We start from the raw sequence: 20,683 nt of genomic DNA on the forward strand, positions 1-20,683 counted from the left end.
GCCTTTGTCCCGGCGCCCAGAGGAGCTTTGCACAGACCGAATTGCACTCTCCGTGTTTGGTTTTAGTTTTCCTTTATAAAATTCTTTTAAAGTTAGAAAATGACGGATGCCCGGGTGGATCAGCAGTTGGGCACCTGCCTTTGGCCCAGGGCATGACCCCGGGGTCCCGGGATCAAGTCCCGCATCGGGCTCCCTGCATGGAACCTGCTTCTCCCTCTGCCTGGGTCTCTGCCTCTCTCTGTGTCTCTCATGAATAAATTAAAAATAAAGTTAGAAAATGATGTTCATTGTAACAAGTCACCTGCCAGAGATAATGTAAAGAGAAAAGCTGTTTCCCTCTGGGTCCTGAGGTCACCGGTGTGAACACCTACCATCGTCTTCCAGCACCTTCCCTGTGCTCACGTGCGTGAATTTATGACTGCTGAAGGGCTTGCTTGTTTTTACAAAAATGGGGACAGAGTTCATACTCTGTTCTGTGGCTTCTATTTCTCACTTAACAATGATTCGCAGATATTCCTTGAGGTCAGTGGTTTCAACCTGTGCTTTTTAACTAGTAGCTTAACATTGCGTAATATGAACGTATCATAATTCACGGCACATTCATCTTCTGTATTCATGCATTTACGCTCTCCTGTAAGAGTAGCTGTATTTCTTTTCTCATTGCTAAAATCTGTATTTTTTTCATTTTTTTCTTTTCTTGATCAGACTGCCAGGTGTTTATACATTTTATTTACCTCTTAAAGGTTCAACTTTTATTTTTACTTTCTTTAAGATTTTATTTTTAAATAATCTCTACACTCAGCATGGGGCTCAAAAGACCCTGAGATGAAAAGTCGCATGCTCCACCTAAGCCAGCCAGGTGCCCCTTAAAGGATCAGCTTTTATTTTCTTTATCCTTTGTTATTTCATATTTTCTTTTATTCAATACCTCTTCCTGCTATCTTTCTATTTATATTGATCTTTAAAAAAAATCACATCTTAAATATTTTATTTTTTTTCTGCCTTTTTCAAATAATAGAAATACTTAGGGTTATACCTTTTCCCCCCTTCTGAATGCAGGATTAGAATACCAGTTTTAGGGCAGCCTGGGGGGCTCAGCGGTTTAGCACCGCCTTCGGCCCAGGGCCTGATCCTGGAGACCCGGGATTGAGTCCCACGTCGGGCTCCCTGCATGGAGCCTGCTTCTCCTTCTGCCTCTCTCTCTCTCTCTCTTTCTCTCTCTCTCTGCCTCTCTCTGTGTCTCTCATGAGTAAATAAATAAAATCTTAAAAAAAAAGAATACAAGTTTTAGAATACATTATTCTCTTTTTCATTATTTTCTAGATAATTTGAAATTTAACAAACGTCTTATTTTGCCAGCGTGGCTCAAATTTATTTCTGTCTCTTCTTGTTGATTTAGAAGTTCTACTGTGCTTTTTGTTCTGAGAATAGTTACAGTCCACCCTTAGAAAAGCCATAATTATACTTTTCCTATAGTTTCCAACCAAGCAGGATTACTTCCTATGTTCATCCACCTACCAAATATGAAATCTCTATAACGTTCTTACTTACCCACATTCCATCAATACCCTCACCTCTTATCTCCAAGCTCTTAGATTTTGAGAAGACAATTTAATTTGAGGCTATTACTGTTTTCCCTCAAAGTAGGTCTCTTTGGTTTAAGAATACTTACCTACAACTTACTTTGCAAGTTTCCGGTGGCATTTACCATCATGTAGTTAGCATTAACGAGGTATTATTTTTAAGGTTTATTTATTTATTTTAGAAAGAAAGAGAATGTAGGAGGCGCAGAGAGAGAAAGAGAATCTCAGCCAGACTCCCTGGTGAGCGCAGAGCCAAGATGTGGGACTTGATCCCACATTCCTGAGATCATGACCTGAGCTGCAACCAACAGTTGGTTGCTCATCTGACTATACTGCCTAGGTTCCCTGATCGGCAGCAAAATATTTCATGAAATTCGTGGCTAACTACTGTCTCCTCTTCTTCAGTAGCTCAGAACGGTAAAGTAAGAATGATAATGCCGGGATCCCTGGGTGGTGCAGCGGTTTAGAGCCTGCCTTTGGCCCAGGGCGCGATCCTGGAGACCCGGGATCGAATCCCACGTCGGGCTCCCGGTGCATGGAGCCTGCTTCTCTCTCTGCCTATGTCTCCGCCTCTCTCTCTCTCTCAATGTGTGACTATCATAAATAAATAAAAATTTTAAAAAAAACCCTTAAAAAAAAAAAAGAATGATAATGCCAATAGCCAGTATCTCTGTAACTTCAGCTATGAGCCGGCTATTACTCTTCTAGGACCTTACATGAATTATCTCATTTAATCCTCACAATAACCTCTGAAGCAAGTACTACTATTATGTGTGTTTCACAGTTGAGGAAATGAAGCACAGAGAGCTTAAAACTAACTTTCCCAAGTTCCACAGCTGGGACTGGGGGCCACAGGACTGGGCCCTTGTCTGCTTTCACAGTCCACAATCCTAACCACCTTGCCCTTGCACACAGCCTCCAGAGGGTGTTCCTTTTTGTTTTGTTCCTGGCATCTTTGATTTTAGGTATAAGTCTGAGAGAGGGGCTCTACTGGAAACAAAAGGCAGCCTTTAGTGCTTGGCCCACTTCATGTGAACAAATTCTGTGTTCGCCAGCTAGAAAAGCAAACACTCGATTGGGAAGCTCCTGATGCAAATGGTTGTATTCAAGTTCTGGGGTCACCCTCTGCGTGTTTGAGACATCAGACACCTGGGAAGGTGATGATCATCACTGTATTGTTGTCATTTGTTTTTTTCAACTCCGATATATCTGACCATGAGGAGTCCAGTTGACCTGGCCGCATATTGATGGAATAGCAGCATCGTTATCACCAGCACACTCTCTTGGTATTTCGTCAAGAGTAAGTTTGAGTCGTGAGGTGAATGCAGGAAATCGCAAATGTCTCTCTCTCATCTCCCTCTCAGAGATGATTGTCTTCCTCCTACATTTATTGGGTTTTCCCCCTCACCCAAATATAGTCAGAAATGCCTACTGTAAGTTTGGGGAACACTGACAATGATGGTATGTCTAGTAGCAAAATGAGCTAATCTCACTGAAGAATGGGGCCTCCCTTGTGAGCTTGTCTCTGATACAGAAATTACATTGCCCTTCTGGTCTTTACCTAAAGGAGCTGGAAATTAATGGTGTCTGCTCCGATGAACACTTTTCTTTTTCTTTTCTTTTCTTTCTTTTTTTTTTTTTTTAAGATTTTATTTATTTATTCATGAGAGACAGACAGAAAGGCAGAGACACAGGCAGAGGGAGAAGCAGGCTCCCCGTGGGGAGCCCAATGTGAGACTCAATCCCAGGATCCTGGGATCACGACCTGAGCCAAAGTCAGACGCTCAACCACTGAGCCACCCAGGTGCCCCCCACAGAACACTTTTCATACAACCAACATATCAGAAAGTATTTATTGAATGCTTGCAATATAGTTAGCAGATGCAGGGCCTTTGAAGAATGCAATCAGCATAGAAATTTTTGTTTTTAGGATGTTTGCATTCTTGGTGGCTTGGGGCAGAGGAAAGACTTATATGCATGAAATAAGAATAGATTATGGAACCAGATGATTAATTGCATGGTATTGGTAGTAGCATAATATTTATTTAGAAAAGGAGGATGAGGAAAGGCTTCACGAAGAAGGAGGAATATGACTGAGGCCAGAGCAGAATTTGTTCCCTGAGAGAACAATGGGCAGCAGAGTGCAGTGATGACTGTGACCCGCTGGCCTGGGTGGGGGGAGGGGGAGGATGGAAGCTGATGGAAAGAAGGTGGCTGAGGAATTACAGAGAGTGAGGTTGCTGTTATTTTCAAATATTTATTTGAAATTGAGTTTTAAATATTTTTAAAAAGGTAAAATCATGACTTTCAGGCAAATATAACATATACATGTGCCAAAGGTTTTATTTAACTTATTAAGTAATGGAGGAGGAGCCAGTAAGATGTTAAAGAGCAGTTGAGGAAGTAGGTATTGATTACCTAGTTCCTGGTTAAGCAGTTTCATAAATAAATGTCAGGATAAGATTGCCGAACGAAACTGGTTAATGTCCTACAGGACAGCAAACCTGAATCTTTTGGGTTATTTGTTCCACTGGACAGAAGTTATTATGCATCTCTGCTGGAAAGAAATCTATAAATTGACAGTAACTTCACAAAGTCTGGGACACTTAACACGTTTAATCAATAAACAATGAGTAGAACTAAGTACATTCACCTAGATGGTCCTTGGGTAGCCTTTATTCAAGATGACATTGAAAGGATGTGCTGCCCACTTTTTTTTTCTTATTCTAAATTTTAGGTAATTAAAAAAAAAATAGTGACCTACAAAGAAATGGACAAAAACTGGGGATTTGCTTCAGTGCTTTTCTAAGGCCCCGAGACAGGACCTGCTATGTGCTTCTGTTCTATGTTTAGCTCTTTAAAAAAAAAAAAAGATTTTGTTTATTCATTTGAGAGAGAGAGAGAGAGAGAGAGAGAGCATGAACGAGGGGAGGAGCAGAGGGAGAGAGAGAAGTAGACTCCCCATTGAGCAGGGAGCCTTACGCGGGGCTCGATCCCAGGACCCTGAGATCATGACCTGAGCTGAAGGCAGACGTTTAACCAACTGAGCCCCCCAGGCGCCCATCTGTGTTTAGCTCTTGAATAACTCGGACAGAGAGGTTCAGAGTGCTGTGCGGCCCAGGGTCCCATCGCCTTCTTCCCGTGATCTTCTCATCTTAGTTACCGCTAACTGGCGTTCGTGCCCCCCTCAGGATGGTGGTGGTGAAGTAGATGAGAAGAAATGGGGCCTGAGGCAGGGGTCGTGGGCAGGAAGGGCTCCCTGACCTCCCCCGGTGGCTCCCAGTGCTGAGCCCTGACAGGGCTGAGGGGGGCCCTCCACGGCGGGCAGCCGTGGCCAGTGGGTTCCTGACGCTCTGTTCTCTTGCCAACTCCTTCATCTCGAATCGCGTGTTAGTGTGTTGCAGGGGCCATGTACATCACCGGCTTTGCTGAGTCCATCTCTGACTTGCTGAGCCTCAGGAGTATCTGGGCGGTGCGAGGAATTTCAGTCGTGGTGCTTCTGGCCTTGCTGGGGATTAACCTAGCAGGTGTCAAATGGATAATCCGCCTCCAGCTGCTGCTGCTCTTCCTGCTGGCTGTGTCCACGCTGGACTTCGTGGTGGGCTCTTTCACGCACCTGGACCCAGGTGAGCCTTTTGGAGTTCAGTAGATGGCCTTCTAGGGGTCTGCGCAGCTTTCCAGCTGTTACACGGTGTGAGTTTGCAAGGCCACCCGTCAATAAGCGTCACCTACAAGGAGCGCACTATTCCTGGAGCAGGTGAGTGGGCGTGTCCTGGCTGCAGAGGCCTGAAAGCCCCTCCTCACAGAGGCGTTTTCACTTAGCACATTTTCCATGTTTCCTCTTTTCTTTTTTTAGGTTTATTTGTTTGACAGAGAGAAAGAGAGCATGAGCAGAGGGGAGAAGCAGGGGGAGAGGGAGGAGCAGACTCCCCACTGAGCAAACAGTAGGGGAGCGGGGCTCCCACGGAGCGGGGCTCAGTCCCTGGAACCTGGGATCATGACCAGAGCCAAAGGCAGATGCTTAATCGACTGAGCCACCCAGGGGCCCTTATTTTCTTTCTGTTAAAAAAAAAAAAAACAGCTACCAGGAACATTTAGCTCAAACAAAGGATAAAGTAGAACCAGACTGGATATAGATTAAATTTGTAACAGTGACTGGGAGAGTGGTAGGACATAGGTGTGAAAGCACGGAAGGAAATAGATGCTAATTTTGCATGTCAGATTTTATTTCTTTTTTTAAAATAGGATGCAAATATAACAAATGTTAACCATTGTCATCTGTGGGAGATGGGGACAGATTTAGGTTGATTAGCTCTAGTTTTCTTTGTAGTAAATTTTTTTCAAAGGAAAACATGGATCCATTAACTGAGCTTAAAGGAGGAGCATAAACAGCAGGTACACTGTGCACCATTTGGAAAAGGCGTCTTCGGTCGTAACGAGAGGACCAGTGCGTAACTCTGGTCTTCCTGGGCCTGGAGGATGCTTGGCAACCCTGATCCTAAATCTTTGTGCTCTCGGATGGGATGCTGTTCCCCAGAGCGTCCGTGACTGGTAGCTTTGCTCCCCTCCGGAGTACGGAGTTCGTGGCTGTTCCAAGGGCGCCCCAGGGAAGAGATCACTGGCTGATATTTCACACTTCGGGGACCTTGGCTTCTTACGGCAACGGTGGCCCGGCGTCCACACTGGAATCCGGACGGGGAAAGGGAAATGAGGACATCCTCTGTGCTAGCAAAGAAAAAGAACCGCAGCACAAGCACCCCCGGCGGTGGGAGCGCTTGCTCTGTGCCAGGCCTTCTGCTGAGCCCCGCAGGCGACTTCCCTAATGTGGTCCTTATCATAACCCCGTGAGAGAAGCACGCTTATACCCATTTTACAGAGGAAACCGGGGAAGGGGGTGGTTGTGTCATTCACGGTGACCACTGAGGGCGGGGGAGGACTGCATCTGGCCAGCTGTGCGGCGGGGCTGTTTCTGGGGCGGGGAGCCGTGCCCGGCCGTCCGACTGAGCCAGTGGCTCTGCTCTCTCCGACCAGGGCTGCCCCTGACATGGGTTCTAAACACTCGTGTCTTTCATAAAAACACCATTGCAGAAAGTTCAGGGTTCAGTTGGTTCGCGCTACTCCGGCCTTCTTAGACTCGCATATGTTAAAAGTCTTCTGTTGGAGAAGTCACTCCTCCGAGCTCCCTGAGCACCCCCTAAACTCCGGCGTCCTGAGACCATCCCCCAGAACCCCCAGACTGCGCGGGACGCATCTAAAGGGTTGACCCACGGTGTAGGAGGGGGTGCCCCCAGGACCCACTCCAGTGCTAAGGGCCCGTCCATACAGCGTCCAAACCACCACTTGGCGCCTGGGCCTTGCAGCTTGCTAAACATTTGGAGCATCTCCACTGGAGGGGAGGAGTGATGTGTTTCCTGGCCTTGCACCAACTGCAGAGACAAGCCCACATCCGGAGGGAGACCTGCTGGCTGTTTGGCTGTCAAACTGTCGGGGGAAGCAGGGAGTCTACTCCCGTCCCCCGTTCCTGGGTGCTCTCTCCCTCCATGGGGGTGGTTGCTGAGACAGCATAATTAATGAAATTGCGGGGCGATACTACTGGCCTCTTTGGAACCTCACTAGGTTCATGTGTTTTCCTTCTTCTCGATTAGAAGCTATCTTGGCTGCCCGTCTGTTACTCCAAATATTTCTCCTTCTTTCTGGTCAGTACATTAGCAGGGTGTAGTGTGAAGTGAAATTTATTTTCAATCATTTCCATGGCAACTGGCCCCTCTCAGATCTGTTTTTGGTATCACTGATGTTTTATATGTGCTACTTTCTTTGCAGTTAAAAATCCAAACTAAAACTAGACCATAAACCTTCAGAATGGATTTAGCAGAATGATTTCAGCTCTTTGGAAAAAATGGCACGGACATAGACATTGGAAAAAAAGACTGGAAAAAGGACCGGAAGTCACTATGCCCAAGTGTCAACAGTGAGGGTCTCTCTGCTGAGACTACGGGTGGCTATATTATTTTATTTCTACTTTCCCGTCAATTGATTAGTGTTGCTTAAAAGATTAATAGACTGTATTTTGTAGAGCAGTTTTAGGTTTCTAGGAAACTGAGCGGATGATGCTGAGGTTCCCATGTCCCTCCCCACTCTATCAGTATCTCACATTTCTGCAGCAGGTTCGTTACAAGTGATGAACCAGTATTGATATCTTATTATTACCTGAAGTCCATGGTTTAGATTGGGATTCACCACCCATCGTGTTGTGCAGTTGTATGAGCTCTTGCAAATGATAATGATGTGTATCCACCATTATAGTGTCATAGAGAATAATGCGTCAGAAATTCCTGTGCTCCCCTTTATTCACACCTCTTCCCCTCCAGCCCTTGAACTCTTTTTTTTTTAATTTTTATTTATTTATGATAGTCACAGAGAGAGAGAGAGAGAGAGAGAGAGAGAGAGGCAGAGATACAGGCAGAGGGAGAAGCAGGCTCCATGCACCGGGAGCCCGACGTGGGATTCGATCCCAGGTCTCCAGGATCGCGCCCTGGGCCAAAGGCAGGCGCCAAACCGCTGCGCCACCCAGGGATCCCCCAGCCCTTGAACTCTTGACAATCACTGGTCTTCTTGTTCTTTCTCGTGTTTAGCCTTCTCTGGAACATCATAGTTTCAGAATCGGACAGGATAGAAGCCTTTTCAGACTCACCTCTTTCCCTAAGCAATATGCATTGACGTTTTCTCTGTGCCTTTTGGTGACTTGATAGCTCATTTCTTTTTATCACTGAGTAATATTTTATTGTGTAATGTAACTCAGTTTTTTTTTTTAATTCATTCACCTAATTAAAGGACATTTTGGTTGCTTCTAGTTTTTGGCAATTATGAATTAAACTTCTGTAAACATTTGTGTGTAGGTTTTGTGAAGATATAACTTTTTTAAAAAAGATTTTATTTATTTATTCATGAGAGACACAGAGAGGGAGAGAGAGAGAGACAGAGACACAGGCAGAGGGAGAAGCAGGCTCCCTGCAGGGAACCTGACGTGGGACTCGATCCTGGATCTCCAGGATCATGCCCTGGGCTGAAGGCGGCGCTAAACTGCTGAGCCACCCAGGCTATCCAAGATATAACTTTTTAAAAAAAGATTTTATTTGTCAGAGAGAGAGAGAGAGAGAGCACAAGCAGGGGGAATGGCAGGCAGAGGGGGAAGCAGGCTCCCACTGAGCAGAGAGCCTGATGTGGGACTCAATCCCAAGACCCCAGCCATGACCTAAGCCAAAGGCAGACACTTAACCAACTGAGCCACCCAGGAGTCCCAAAGATATAACTTTTTTTTTAAAGATTTTATTTATTTATTCATGAGAGACACAGAGAGAGAGAGAGAGAGAGAGAGAGGCAGAGACACAGGCCGAGGGAGAAGCAGGCTCCATGCAGGGAGCCCGAGGTGGGACTTGATCCCGGGTCTCCAGGATCAGGCCCTGGGCTGAAGGCGGCGCTAAACCGCTGCCCCACCCGGGCTCCCCAAGATAGAACTTTTTAACCCATTTGAATAAATTCTCTAAGAAGCTGCCAAACTGCCTTCCAGAGTGGCCGCGTTAAATTCCCACCAGCAACTAATGAGAGTTCCTGTTGGTCCGCGATCTCTCCAGCGTTTGCCGTAGTCAGTGTTTTGGATGCTAGCCGCTCTGATACGTATCTCTAAGAGTAGGAGCTCATTTTAATTTGCAATTCAATGATCACATGTGATGGTAAGCATGTTTCCATATGCTTATTTGACATCTGTAGATCATCTTTGGTGAGGTGTCTGTTTAGGTCTTTTGACCATTTTTTAACCTAGTTGTTTTCTTATCGCTGAGTTTCAAGAATTCTTTGTGTATTTTGGACACAGCCCTTTATGGCACATAGGTCTTGCAAGTATTGTCTCCCAGTCTATGGCTTGTCCTTCTACTCTTTTAACAGTATTTTTTGCAGAGCAGAAGTTTTTAATTACAATGAAGTCTAACATCAATATTGTTCTTTCCTGGATTGTGCTTTTGGTGTTGTACCTAAAACACTCATTATTAAACCCAAGGTCATGTAGGTTTTCTCCTATGTTATCTCCAAATGTTTTATAGTTTTGTGTTTTCGTTTAAGTCTGTGATCCATTTTGAGTCCCTTTTTGTGAAGGGCATAAGGTCAGTGTCTAGATTTGTTTTCGCATGTGGTTGTCCTGTTGTCACAGCATTTGTTGAAAAGAGTGTATTCATTGCCTTTGCTCCTCTGTCAGAGATCTGTTGACTGTACTTGTATGTGTCTATTTCTGGGCTCCCTGTTCTGCTCTAGCGCTCTGTTGGTCTCAGTTATCACCACTTTCTAGTGAGGGCTGAGGTTGGGTAGTGTCAGGCCTGCAGCTTTGTCCTTTCTCATTAGTGTTACTTTTAAAAATCAGGGAAAGAATTTAAAAAAAAATTTTTTTAAGATTTTATTTATTTACTCATGAGAGACACACAGAGAGAGGCAGAGATCCAGGCAGAGGGAGAAGCAGGCTCCATGCAGGGAGCCCAATGTGAGACTCAATCCCAGGACCCCAGGATCACACCCTGAGCTGAAGGCAGATGCTCAACCACTGAGCCATCCAGGTGCCTCAGGAAAAGAATGTTTTAAAAATACATTTAAGCCTCACTTTATTTCTAAGCCTTTATTTAAATATAAAAGACTAAAAAAAAAATCTAGACAGGCCTGGAATGTACAAAGTAAAAATGTGAAAAGTAAGAAAACAAAAGTTTCCTCTTTTACTTCATTTTCACACTTCACCCTCCCCAGGGAGGTTGGTACAGGCATTAGTATTTCCTGCTATTGAGCAGATCACCCCAAAATTTAGTGGCACAAGACAACAATAAATATGTTTCATTTCTTGCCTTCTCTGTAGGCCAGAAATTTAGGTACAGTGTAGCTGGCAGTTGCGGTGCTGGGTTTCTCATGAGGTTCAGTCAGATGTCAGCAGGGGCTGCAGCCATCTGAAGGCTGGACTGGGGCCGGAGGAGCTGACTGGCGAGTCAGGGTTGGTTGTTGGCGGGAGGCCTCCATCCCTCTCCATGTGGTCCTTTCCCGTGTCCCCAAGGCATGCAGTGGCTGGCCTCCCTGAGAGCAAACAATCAGAGAGCATTCACTCTATCCTTCACATGATCTAGCTTCAGAAGTCACATAGCCACGCTTCCGCCACAATCTCTCTGTTAGAAGTGAGTCACTTAGTCCAGCCCTCATTCAAAGGGTGGGAAATTAGTTTCCACATTTTGAGTGGAGAAGTGACAAAGAATTTGAAGACACATTTTAAGCCACAACAGTTAATTTTAAAATCAGAAAAAAAATTTTTTTTTCGGACACTTAAATGAAATTATATTTCTCTTTTATTTCAGAGGCAAAATGTCCTGTATCATAGGAATTAGAAAAATATTGAAATATAAAATAAAAGGTGAAAGTGCCCTCCCTTACTCTCTTCTCCTGCTCCTACTCTCCAGAGGGAGTTTTTGGTAAATATCTTTCCAGTCTATTTTCTAATATACACAAGTACACATGCATGTGCATAAACACCTCATAGTTCTTTGTAAAAATGGAATTAGATTCTATTGTTTTGTTCTTCTTCCTCTTTCACTCAATAACATATCATGGATATCCTGGGATATCAGTACATTTAAGACTCCTTCATTCATTTTTGACACCACATAGTGTTCCATATTACAAATCTAAAATATTTTATATTTAAACATTAATTTTTTTAAAGGAAAGGCTTTTTTTAAAGATGTTTTTTTTTATTTATTCATGAGAGACACAGAGAGAGAGAGAGACAGGCAGAGACACAGGCAGAGGGGGAAGCAGGCTCCATGCAGGGAGCCCGACACGGGACTCGATCCCGGGTCTCCAGGATCAGGCCCTGGACTGAAAGCAGCACTAAACCGCTGAGCCACCAGGGCTGCCCTAAACATTAATTTTTTGATGGCTATTTCATTTTCTCCCCCAGTTTGTTGCTATTAGAGATGTTGCTGACATGAATATCCTTGTATAAAACTTAAAGCTTATTTCTATAGGATCAAGGCTTATAAACAGAATTAATAGGACAAAGGTCAAGCACATTTTACATTTTGCTAGTTCTGCCAGACTGCTTTCTGATAAGGTTGTTCCGTTCTGAACTCCCACTAACAGTAGATAAGAGTTATTGATTCCCCTACCCTGAACAATATTGGATATGTTCAGTCTTTTAAATTTCTGCCAAGTGGTGGGAAAAAATTGTGCTCCTTTTTATTTTTTTTAAGATTTTATTTATTTATTCATGACACACACACACACACACACACACACACACACACACAGGCAGAGACACAGGCAGAGGGAGAAGCAGGCTCCATGCAGGGAGTCCAGCACGGGACTCGATCCCGGGACTCCAGGATCATACCTTGGGCTGAAGGCGGCACTAAACCGTGGAGCCACTTGGGCTGCCCTGTGCTCCTTTTTAAAAAAATTGTTTTTCTTAAATCATTAATGAGAATTATTTTACTCATATTTTTATCACCGCTTATATTTATTTTTCTTTGAATTATTTATTATCTTTCCCTATTTTTCCTTTATGCTATCTTCCTTTTTCATGATTTATAATTCTTCTACCTTAACAGCTAATTCAAAATTAAACAAATATTTGTTTAGCTTTTATTAGTGTTTGTTGTATATGTTGAAAAATGTTTTCTGTCATTTGTTCTTTTAAAATTAATTTTTGTGTGTAATTAAGGTAATACATATACATGAAGATACTCATTTTGGAGCCAAATCGCATATTCTGATTACTTTCTTTTTTGTATATCTTTCAGCTTTTCCTGAAATTAAGCTTACTCTGTGTATTAGTTTCCTGGGGCTGCCTTAACAAATCACCACAAACTGAGTGGCTTAAAATCACAGAAATGTATCAGCTCACAGTTCTGGAAACCGCAAGTAGGAGAGCAAGGTGTTGGCAGGGCCACGCTCCCTCCCAAGGCTCTCGAGGAGAGTCCTTCCTTGTCTCCTCTAGCTCCTGGGAGCTTCAGGTGTTCCTTGGCTCACGGCCACATTGCTCTCATTCTGCTTCTGTGGTCGCATGGCCTTCTCCCCCTCTTGCCTCTCATCCATGAGTACCTCATGAAGATAGCTTGTCATGGGAAAGAGGCCCAATTTAGATAATTCAGGATGATCCCATCTTGAGATCCTTCACTTAATTACATCTGCAAAGATCTTTTCTTCAAACAAGGCCATACTCACAGTTCTTTACAGTTAGTGCATGGATGTCTTTTTTTTTTTTTAAGATTTCATTTATTTATTCATGAGAGACACAAAAAGAGACAGGCAGAGACAGAAAGAAGCAAGCTCCATGCAGGAGCCCAATGTGGGACTTGATCCTGGCACTCTGGGATCACGCCCTGAGCCGAAGGGAGACGCTCAGCCACTGAACCACCCAGGCGTCCCTGCGTGGACATATCTTTTTGGGGCCTACCATTCAATCCACTACATTCTTTTTTTTTTTTTTTTTTTTTTCATTTGCTTTGTTTTCTAATTTTTAAAAATCACCAGTAGAGCCACCTGGGTGGCTCAGTCGGTTCCTTTGGTTGTGATCCTGGGGTCCTGGGATCAAGCCCCATGTTGGGCTCTCTGCTCTCCGTGGGAAGCCTGCTTCTACCTCTCCCTCCACTCCCTGGCTCCTTCTTCCTCTCTCTCTCAAATAAATAAAGTCTTTAAAAAGATGAAAAAATAGAAATAAAAATCACCATTAAAAAATATCCATAGAGCTTTTACATATGTATGGATATTTTTCCCAGTTCTCCCTGTGTCACGTTTTCTCTTGGAGACCCCATCCTCACCTCCCTTCTGGGTGGATGATCCCAGGACAGGCCCACAGCCATTGTGTTCATACTTGCCCCCACTGCTCCCAGGTGTTGTCTCTACTCTCTGGGTCCCAGATTATCCTCTTCTGTCTCTGAGGGAAAATGTCCCCTTTTCACTTCCATGTGCAATTAGTAGGAGATATAAAAATCTAGGCTGAAAATCATTTCCCTTAGAATTTTGAAATCCCTGCTCTACCTTCTGGCATTTGGTGGAATCCAGGAGTTTGGTGCTACTTGATTTCTACTCCGGGTGAGCTCTCTCTCTCTCTCTCTTCTTCAAGTGTGTTAGGATCTTCCCTTTTCCTTTGAGGTTCTAACATTTCATAATGAAAATTACTATTCATTGACCTGGGACACCTTCAATCTGGAATTTTCAATTATTTCTTTGACAATGTTTTCCCCTTTGTTTTCTCTCTGTTCTAAAAATTTCTAATTTTTTCCTCAAATTCTGATTACTTGGATGTTAGAATTCCTGGCTTGAACCTCCTATTATTGTTATTATTATTTTAATCTTCTCTCCTCTCTAGTTTATTTCTTTTTTTTCCATCCCTACTTTATGGCAGAGTTCCTTGGCTGTATTTCCAATATACTGAATTTCTCGTTTTGACTAGCCTTAATTTCCAAGAGCTCTTTTCCTGTTCTCTGATTGTCAGTTTCAAAGCCCCCGGGGGGCTCAGCAGTTGAGCATCTCCCTTCAGCCCAGCGCGTGACCCTGGAGTCCCAGGATCGAGGCCCACGTCGGGCTCCCTGCATGGAGCCTGCTTCTCCCTCTGCCTGTGTCTCTGTCTCTCTCTCTCTCTGTGTCTCATGAATAAAAAAATGAAATATTTAACAACAGCAACAACAGAATCATCGCTTGTTCTTTTTTAATATTTATTTATTTATTTATGTATTTATTTATTTATTTATTTAGATTTTATTTATTCATTTATAAATGTCAGGGAGCCTGACGTGGGACTCGATCCCAGGTCTCCAGGATCACGCCCTGGACCGAAGGCGGCGCTAAACCGCTGAGCCACTTGGGCTGCCCCATTGCCTGTTCTTGTTTCATTAGTGTAATATCTCCTTTTGATTCTTTCAGTGTTATTCTGATTATAGGAGTTTTATTTTCTTGCAAAATTTTCTTCTCTCTACATTACCTGTTTTCCCCCATGTTTCTTTGTTTCTGTTACCTTGTTTTGTTCTCCGTGGTAATTACTGCAAGCTTTCTTTAGTGTCTGGTAGTCCCCGGCTGTCCATTCATGTTTAATGAGGAGGCACCAGTCAGCCGATGGGGGCTCTGTGCGCAGAGGAGGTGGGGCTATGGTGGGAGGTGTCACTGTGGGATGATCGCGTGGCACCCGGGGCTGTTCCACCTGAGACTCCCCACTGCCGGTTTCTGTAGGTCTTTCCTCTGGTGCAGGTAACGTCCTACAGAGAAGTCTCCAGTCTCCAGTCATGGACATGCCTGGCTGCCGCAGTGCTGGGAGCAGGGCAGAGGTAGGAGGAGGGAAGGGGCTGTGGGTCTCACAGGGTGCAGACTTTCGCCTGGTGCATCCTTCCCTCCACTCAAACCCCAAGGGCATAGCTTCTCCTTCCATCCCAAGCCACTATGTCATGCCTCTCAATTCGTCTCCAAGCTGCCTGTGACAGTGGATCTTCCTCCTCGCCTCCATTTCCTGACCTCCTGTCTCCCAGGCCTGCACACGCTGGCCCCCTTCCTCTCCCCACTCCCCTCCTGTCTCTTCCAAAACGGCATCATTGCACAAAGCTCCCTGGAGACACAGCGACATTACTGTGAAAAACTGAATAGCACAGCAACTTAATTTAAACAAGGCCGTCTCAAACATTTGTTTGGCTTAAAGCTCCTAAAATGCCATTTTGTTGGATTATATTTTCATTTATGTAAGATGTGTGTCATGCCAAAATGATTTTATTGCCGTTAGAAGTCAGGCAAATATAGATAAAATACATTTTAGAAAATAAAGTGACATGTGGCACATTTTAATTCTATGTTCTGCATTTAAAAATGAAATTATGCATCTCCAAGCTTAACTCTGTGGTTATCTAGGAAGACTATTGCTTAGCATGGGTCCGTAGTCTCCTCTGGCCCGCCGGGTGGCTGTGCTCTGCCCCGGGTCTCTGCGCCCCGTGGGAGGTGGCTCCTGGACAGTGCACAGCAGGGGCAGGCATGGCTTCTTCTGGGGCTAGTCTAGCAGGTGGGATCTGGTTCCGCCTTGTGCTGGCTGTAAGAAAGTCAACTCACTGTTTAGGAGCTATAAAAAGATCAAGGATCAAGCAGGCCTGACTCTGCCATCTGCCGAAATTCCCGTAGCTGAGGTCTTCCTGACCTCTTGGTCTTTGAAGCCAGAACTTTGCTCATTCCTCATTTTTGACCCCTTTTGCGCCGCTGACCGCTATGTCGATCCATTCAGGCTGCTACAACAGAGTACCCTAGACTGGGTGGCTTGTAAACAGCAGACGTTTATTTCTTACAGTTCTGGAGGCTGGAAGGCCAGGGTCAAGTCACTGGCAGGTTTAGTGTCTGCAGGGGCCCACTTCTTGATGTGTAGAAGGCTGTCTTCACTGTGTCCTCACATGGTGGGAGGGCAAGGAAGCTCTCTGCGGCTTCCTTTGTGAGGGCACTAATCCCATTCCAGAAGGCCCCACCCTCATGACCTAATCACCCGCCAAAGACCCACCTCCAGATACCATTGCACCCTGGGTATTAGGATTCAACCTATGAATTCGAGGGGTGAGGGAGACACAAGCCTTCATCTGCGGCAGCCACCTGTGTTGATTTGAACCAGGCTCTTCGCATTTCTGCTCTGACACATGCTGCCTCGGCTCTCTTCTTAGCCTTCTTGTCCCTGGTTGCAGGCAGGGGACCAAAGGTCAGTTGTCGGCGCTACTTTTCTCTGTGCTCCCTTCTTCAGAGAGATCCTTCTGGTGCTGCTGCTGCTCAGGTGGCTCTCATCTGCCTCTCCAGCTCTCTTGGACTTAGCTCCTGTGTCGCCAACTGCCATTCGATCTCTCCCTGGTTGTCTGAGCATCATCTTGAATTAACGCAAACAAAGCTGAAGCCCTGCATTTCTTCCTCCTCACTCTATTTACCTTCTCCTCACCTCCCCCGCCTGGCCAAAAAAAAAAAGCTCATTAAGCAAATAACTAGTTTATCTCCCAAATGTCTACGCCATTTCTCCAAACCTGGAAAGCTTGGAGCGAACTTTTATTTCTCTTGTAGCTTAAGCACTCCTATCCTTTTAAAACCTCCAGCTCTCACCCTAGATGCCATTTCTTATGTGGGGCACTTAGGTGATTTCCAAATCTGAATTTATCCTTCCAGGAGCTTCCCTTTGGTTGACTCTACTACCCATCTCCTATGGGCAGGGAGCTCACCCTCCTATACACTGAAGCTAGATTACTCTTCCTAAAACAGTGCTTTGCTTCTGCTACTATCCAGCAGCTTTCTATTGACTATAGGATGGAGTTCAAACCCAGGGGGTTTGCATTCACTAAGTTTCACGGGCTAGCCCCAGATTACTTCGTTTGGTTATATCGCCAACTCTGTACCTTCCTAAACCCTCTTCTTCCCAGAAACGTATCCACTCATTGGGCCATAATTACATATGAATGAAGTTCTGCTCCTACTTCTGGAATTCTCTCCACCATGCTCTGTTTGACCTGCGTGCTCTCTTGGATGAAATAGCAGGAATTGTGCATGAAGTTATGTCTGAAATCTGGGAGCTTCTGTTGGTCTTGAGCAAGGTTACGTGTCCTGAGCCTTGGTTTCCAAAGTGAGGATAAAAATGTTTACACATTTTGCATTTCTGTTTGTGTGATGTGGCCTCTAGGCCCGTGGAGGTTGGTTGGGGCGGGCAGCCACGGCGGGGAGCTCAGGGAGGGATGTTAACGAGGGCATTGGAGACTCTGGTTCCTCATTAAAAGTTTGAATAATGTACTGATGAAATAGTTCAGATATACACGAAATAACATAATAGATTCTCATCTATCCATCCCCCAAATGTAATGGATGATATTTTGCCAGTTTTGCCTCAGAACTCTCTTAAGAATAAGAACGTATAAAGCGTTGAAGATACAGTTTAAGCTGTACTTTCCTCTCCATTCTCTTTTCTCCCCCAGAGAACCATTGTCCTGAGGCTGATATTGTCCTTCTCCCGTGTTTTTCTTTTTCTAACATATGTAGATACTACAGTTGATCTCTATTATCATTTAGTGTTTGAAAGTTTTTCTTTTTAAGATTCACTTATTGGGGGGGTGTTGGGTAGTGCGGCAGAGGGAAAGGAAGAGAGAGTCTCAAGCAGACTCTGCGCTGAGCTCGGAGCCCGACATGGGGCTCGATCTCTTGACTCTGAGATCATGATCTGAGCGGAAACCAAGAATCTGATGCTTAAGGGACTGTGCCACCCAGGCGCCCCTAGTGTTTGAAAGTTTTACGTACATCTTGTCACACTGCATGGACCCCTTCCCTCGATAAATATTTAAATAGTGGATGACTTATTTATCTTGCAATTTGCTTGTTTCACCCACCGTATTTTTGAGATTTGTTCACTTTAGGCCGTGCCACACCGTTTCTTTCATTTCAACTGCGTACAGTGTCATAGGACACCCAGACGGGCACACAGTTACTGAGCAGCGACAAGTCCTGTGACAAGGGTCCGGGGGGCGTCCCGATCCAGCCTGAGCAGAGCGGGTAACCTCCGAGCTCCGAGTGCTGAGGGACTACAGGATTTAGCCAGAGGAAGAGGGGAAGGGGCATATGTGGCCGTTTATGCGAAGACCCGAGAGCCTGCTGTGCTTGGGAAGATGAGAGAGGGCCTGGAGTGCGAGGAGGGACGGAGAGCAGGGGAGGCCGCTCCTGAAAACCTGGGCGGCCGCACAGGGGCTTGGGCATCATCGTGGGGCAGGGAGGCAGGACATCCGGTTTTACATTTTAGAAAAATTGCTCCGGCCACATGGAGAAGTCATCGGCTTGAGACAGGGGTGAAGAATGGAGGCTGGAAACTTGTTTGAGAGGCTGTCTGGGTGAGTCGGGAAAGCGGCGATGCCTCAGTGCTCCTGGGGGTGCAGCTGAAGGGGCAGAGGAAAGACATGAATTGCGATGCCGTGTGTGTGTGTGTGTGTGTGTGTGCGTGGGGTGGAGGGAAGGGCCCTGGCCGACGTGAGCCGGTGGTGGCGGTGGGCCCTGGGGAGCTGGGCGACATCGGGCCGCAGGGAGGGGATGTCGGGGCGAGGGAGAGGTCAGGGAAGAGTTCAGGAGAGTCCGGGTGAGCCGAGGAGGAGGAGGTGGAGGCGGAGAGCTGTGGGGCCCAGAGCTCAGGCCCGGAGGCTGGAGGCTGGAGGCCAGAGGCCAGAGGCTGGAGGCCAGAGGGTAGAGGCTGGAGGCCGGAGGCCAGAGGCTGGAGTTTGGAGGCTGGAGGCCGGAGGCTGGATGCTGGAAGCTGGAGGCCAGAGGCTGGAGGCCGGAGGTCGGAGGCTGGAGGCTGGAAACTGGAGGCTTGAGGCCAGAGGCCGGAGGCTGGATGCTGGAGGCTGGAAGCTGGAGGCTGGAGGCTGGAGGCTGGAAGCTGGAGGCCGGAGGCCAGAGGGTAGAGGCTGGAGGCCAGAGGCTGGCCGGGGTGCGGGTGAGGAGCGTGCTGACTGTGGAGCCGGCCGCACCCACCTCTGCAGGGGAGCCTGCTTCACAGAAGAGGTGGCTTTGGCTGGTCCCTATTCACACGGCAGGCTCCCCCCGGACAGAAGGCAGCCGGTGCCAGCAGGTGACGTGGGACGGGGCCCCTCTGCCCGAGGACACGGCCGCGGCTCCTCCGGTGGCCCGTCAGGAGGTGGGACGCGTGCGTGTTGTGCCGCTCCTCGGAGCTCTAGCAGCCCGCACGTGCGGCTCCGGGCCACGAGGCCGGGTCCCCCGGACGCAGGCGCCTGCCCACGGCAGGTGGCGGGAGACCCCTGCGCAGGACCGAGCACGCGGCGCGCCCGCCCCAGCACCTTCCCGCCCGGTGGTCCTGCTGCCCAGACGTGGCCGGTGCCCCCCCAGGCCCTGCCCCGGCGGGAGGGCCTCCAGCCTCGCTGGCGCCGGCTCGGCGGGCCCTGCAGTGCCCAGGGTGGCCTCTGTGTGGAGTCGTGATTCCGGCTGATTGTGCTGTGGCCTCTGCGGCGGCGGGGCCGAGCCGAGCCGGGCAGCTGGCTCCGTGTTTCCTCTCTGGCCGCAGACGTGCTAGGGGAAGGCACCACGCCTGGGGGCAGTGGTCCGTGGGGCCCTGGCACGGGCATCTTACCTGTGGGGCGGTCAGGTGGGCGATGCCGCCCTGGGGGCTTTGTCACCCTCACCCCACGCGACCCTCACACACGACCCCGTCGGGAAGGCTGGGCCGGGGCTCTCCCCTCCGTCTCACGGAGGCAGCAGCTGCCGCCCAGAGAGACCCCAGGCCTCGGTCCCCAGCCCTCCCTGGTCCAGCAGAGAGGAACAGAGTCTTCCTGGAAGCGCTGGTGACACCGCAGCCTCCGGTCCCAGCCTCTGTCCCCGGGCTTCTCAACCCTGCCCGTACAGTAGAAGCACCAGGGGAGCCCCACCCCAGACCAGGCCAGTCGGCACCGCTGGCCGGGCCCCGTGGCCTGTCTTTCTAGGTCTGCAGGGGATTCTGCTGGGCACACAGGTTCAAGAACTCCCCTCCTGCCCCCGGCTCGCACAGCATCTGCTTTGTCTCTACCACAGGCTCAGCGGAATAAGAGGCAAACGGTGGTGAGGCCCCAAGCCGTGCTCCTGGCATGTCCAGGATTCTGAGCGTAAGACCAAAGAATTCATTGCCCTGAGAGCAGGCTCAGGGTGGAGACTGGAGCTCGTCAGTTGGCCCCTAACGTCAAGGACTGGCTCCTCCTCCTCTGCCTTTCTCACTTGACTAGCACTCAGCCGAGGGCCCCGCATAGCATAACACCCGCTTACCTGTGTGTGTGGATGCACCCGGAAAAATTGGAATGAGCCCCAACGCTGTGTCGGGCACTTTACATGTATTATTCTATTTGATCCTTGTATCAGCCTAGTGACATGGGTGAGATGGTCATTCCCATTTTACAGCAAGGACGTCAAAGCCCCAAGGGGTTATGCAACTTTCCTGAGATTGCACAGGAAGGGCCTTAGCCAAAATTTGAACCCAGAGCTCCGGACTCTAAAGCACTATTCCACAGGGCTCCTAGGTACCTCCTGGCCTGGCATGCCCTTGGGGGAGTGTGCTGGAGCTC

General features: G+C 47.3%; 1 protein-coding gene across 1 annotated transcript in view; it reads left to right on the forward strand.

The window, feature by feature from the left end:
- SLC12A8 (solute carrier family 12 member 8) overlaps positions 1–20,683 on the forward strand; it is a 111,315-nt gene that overhangs the window by 10,527 nt on the left and 80,105 nt on the right. Inside the window, exon 4 of the mRNA XM_077884556.1 lies at positions 4,978–5,209. Within this exon, the coding sequence (XP_077740682.1) occupies positions 4,978–5,209 (232 nt within the window). The remainder of the gene's footprint in view (positions 1–4,977; positions 5,210–20,683) is intronic.

This window comes from Canis aureus, chromosome 35 (assembly GCF_053574225.1).
Source record: "Canis aureus isolate CA01 chromosome 35, VMU_Caureus_v.1.0, whole genome shotgun sequence".
Taxonomy (NCBI): Eukaryota; Metazoa; Chordata; class Mammalia; order Carnivora; family Canidae; genus Canis; species Canis aureus.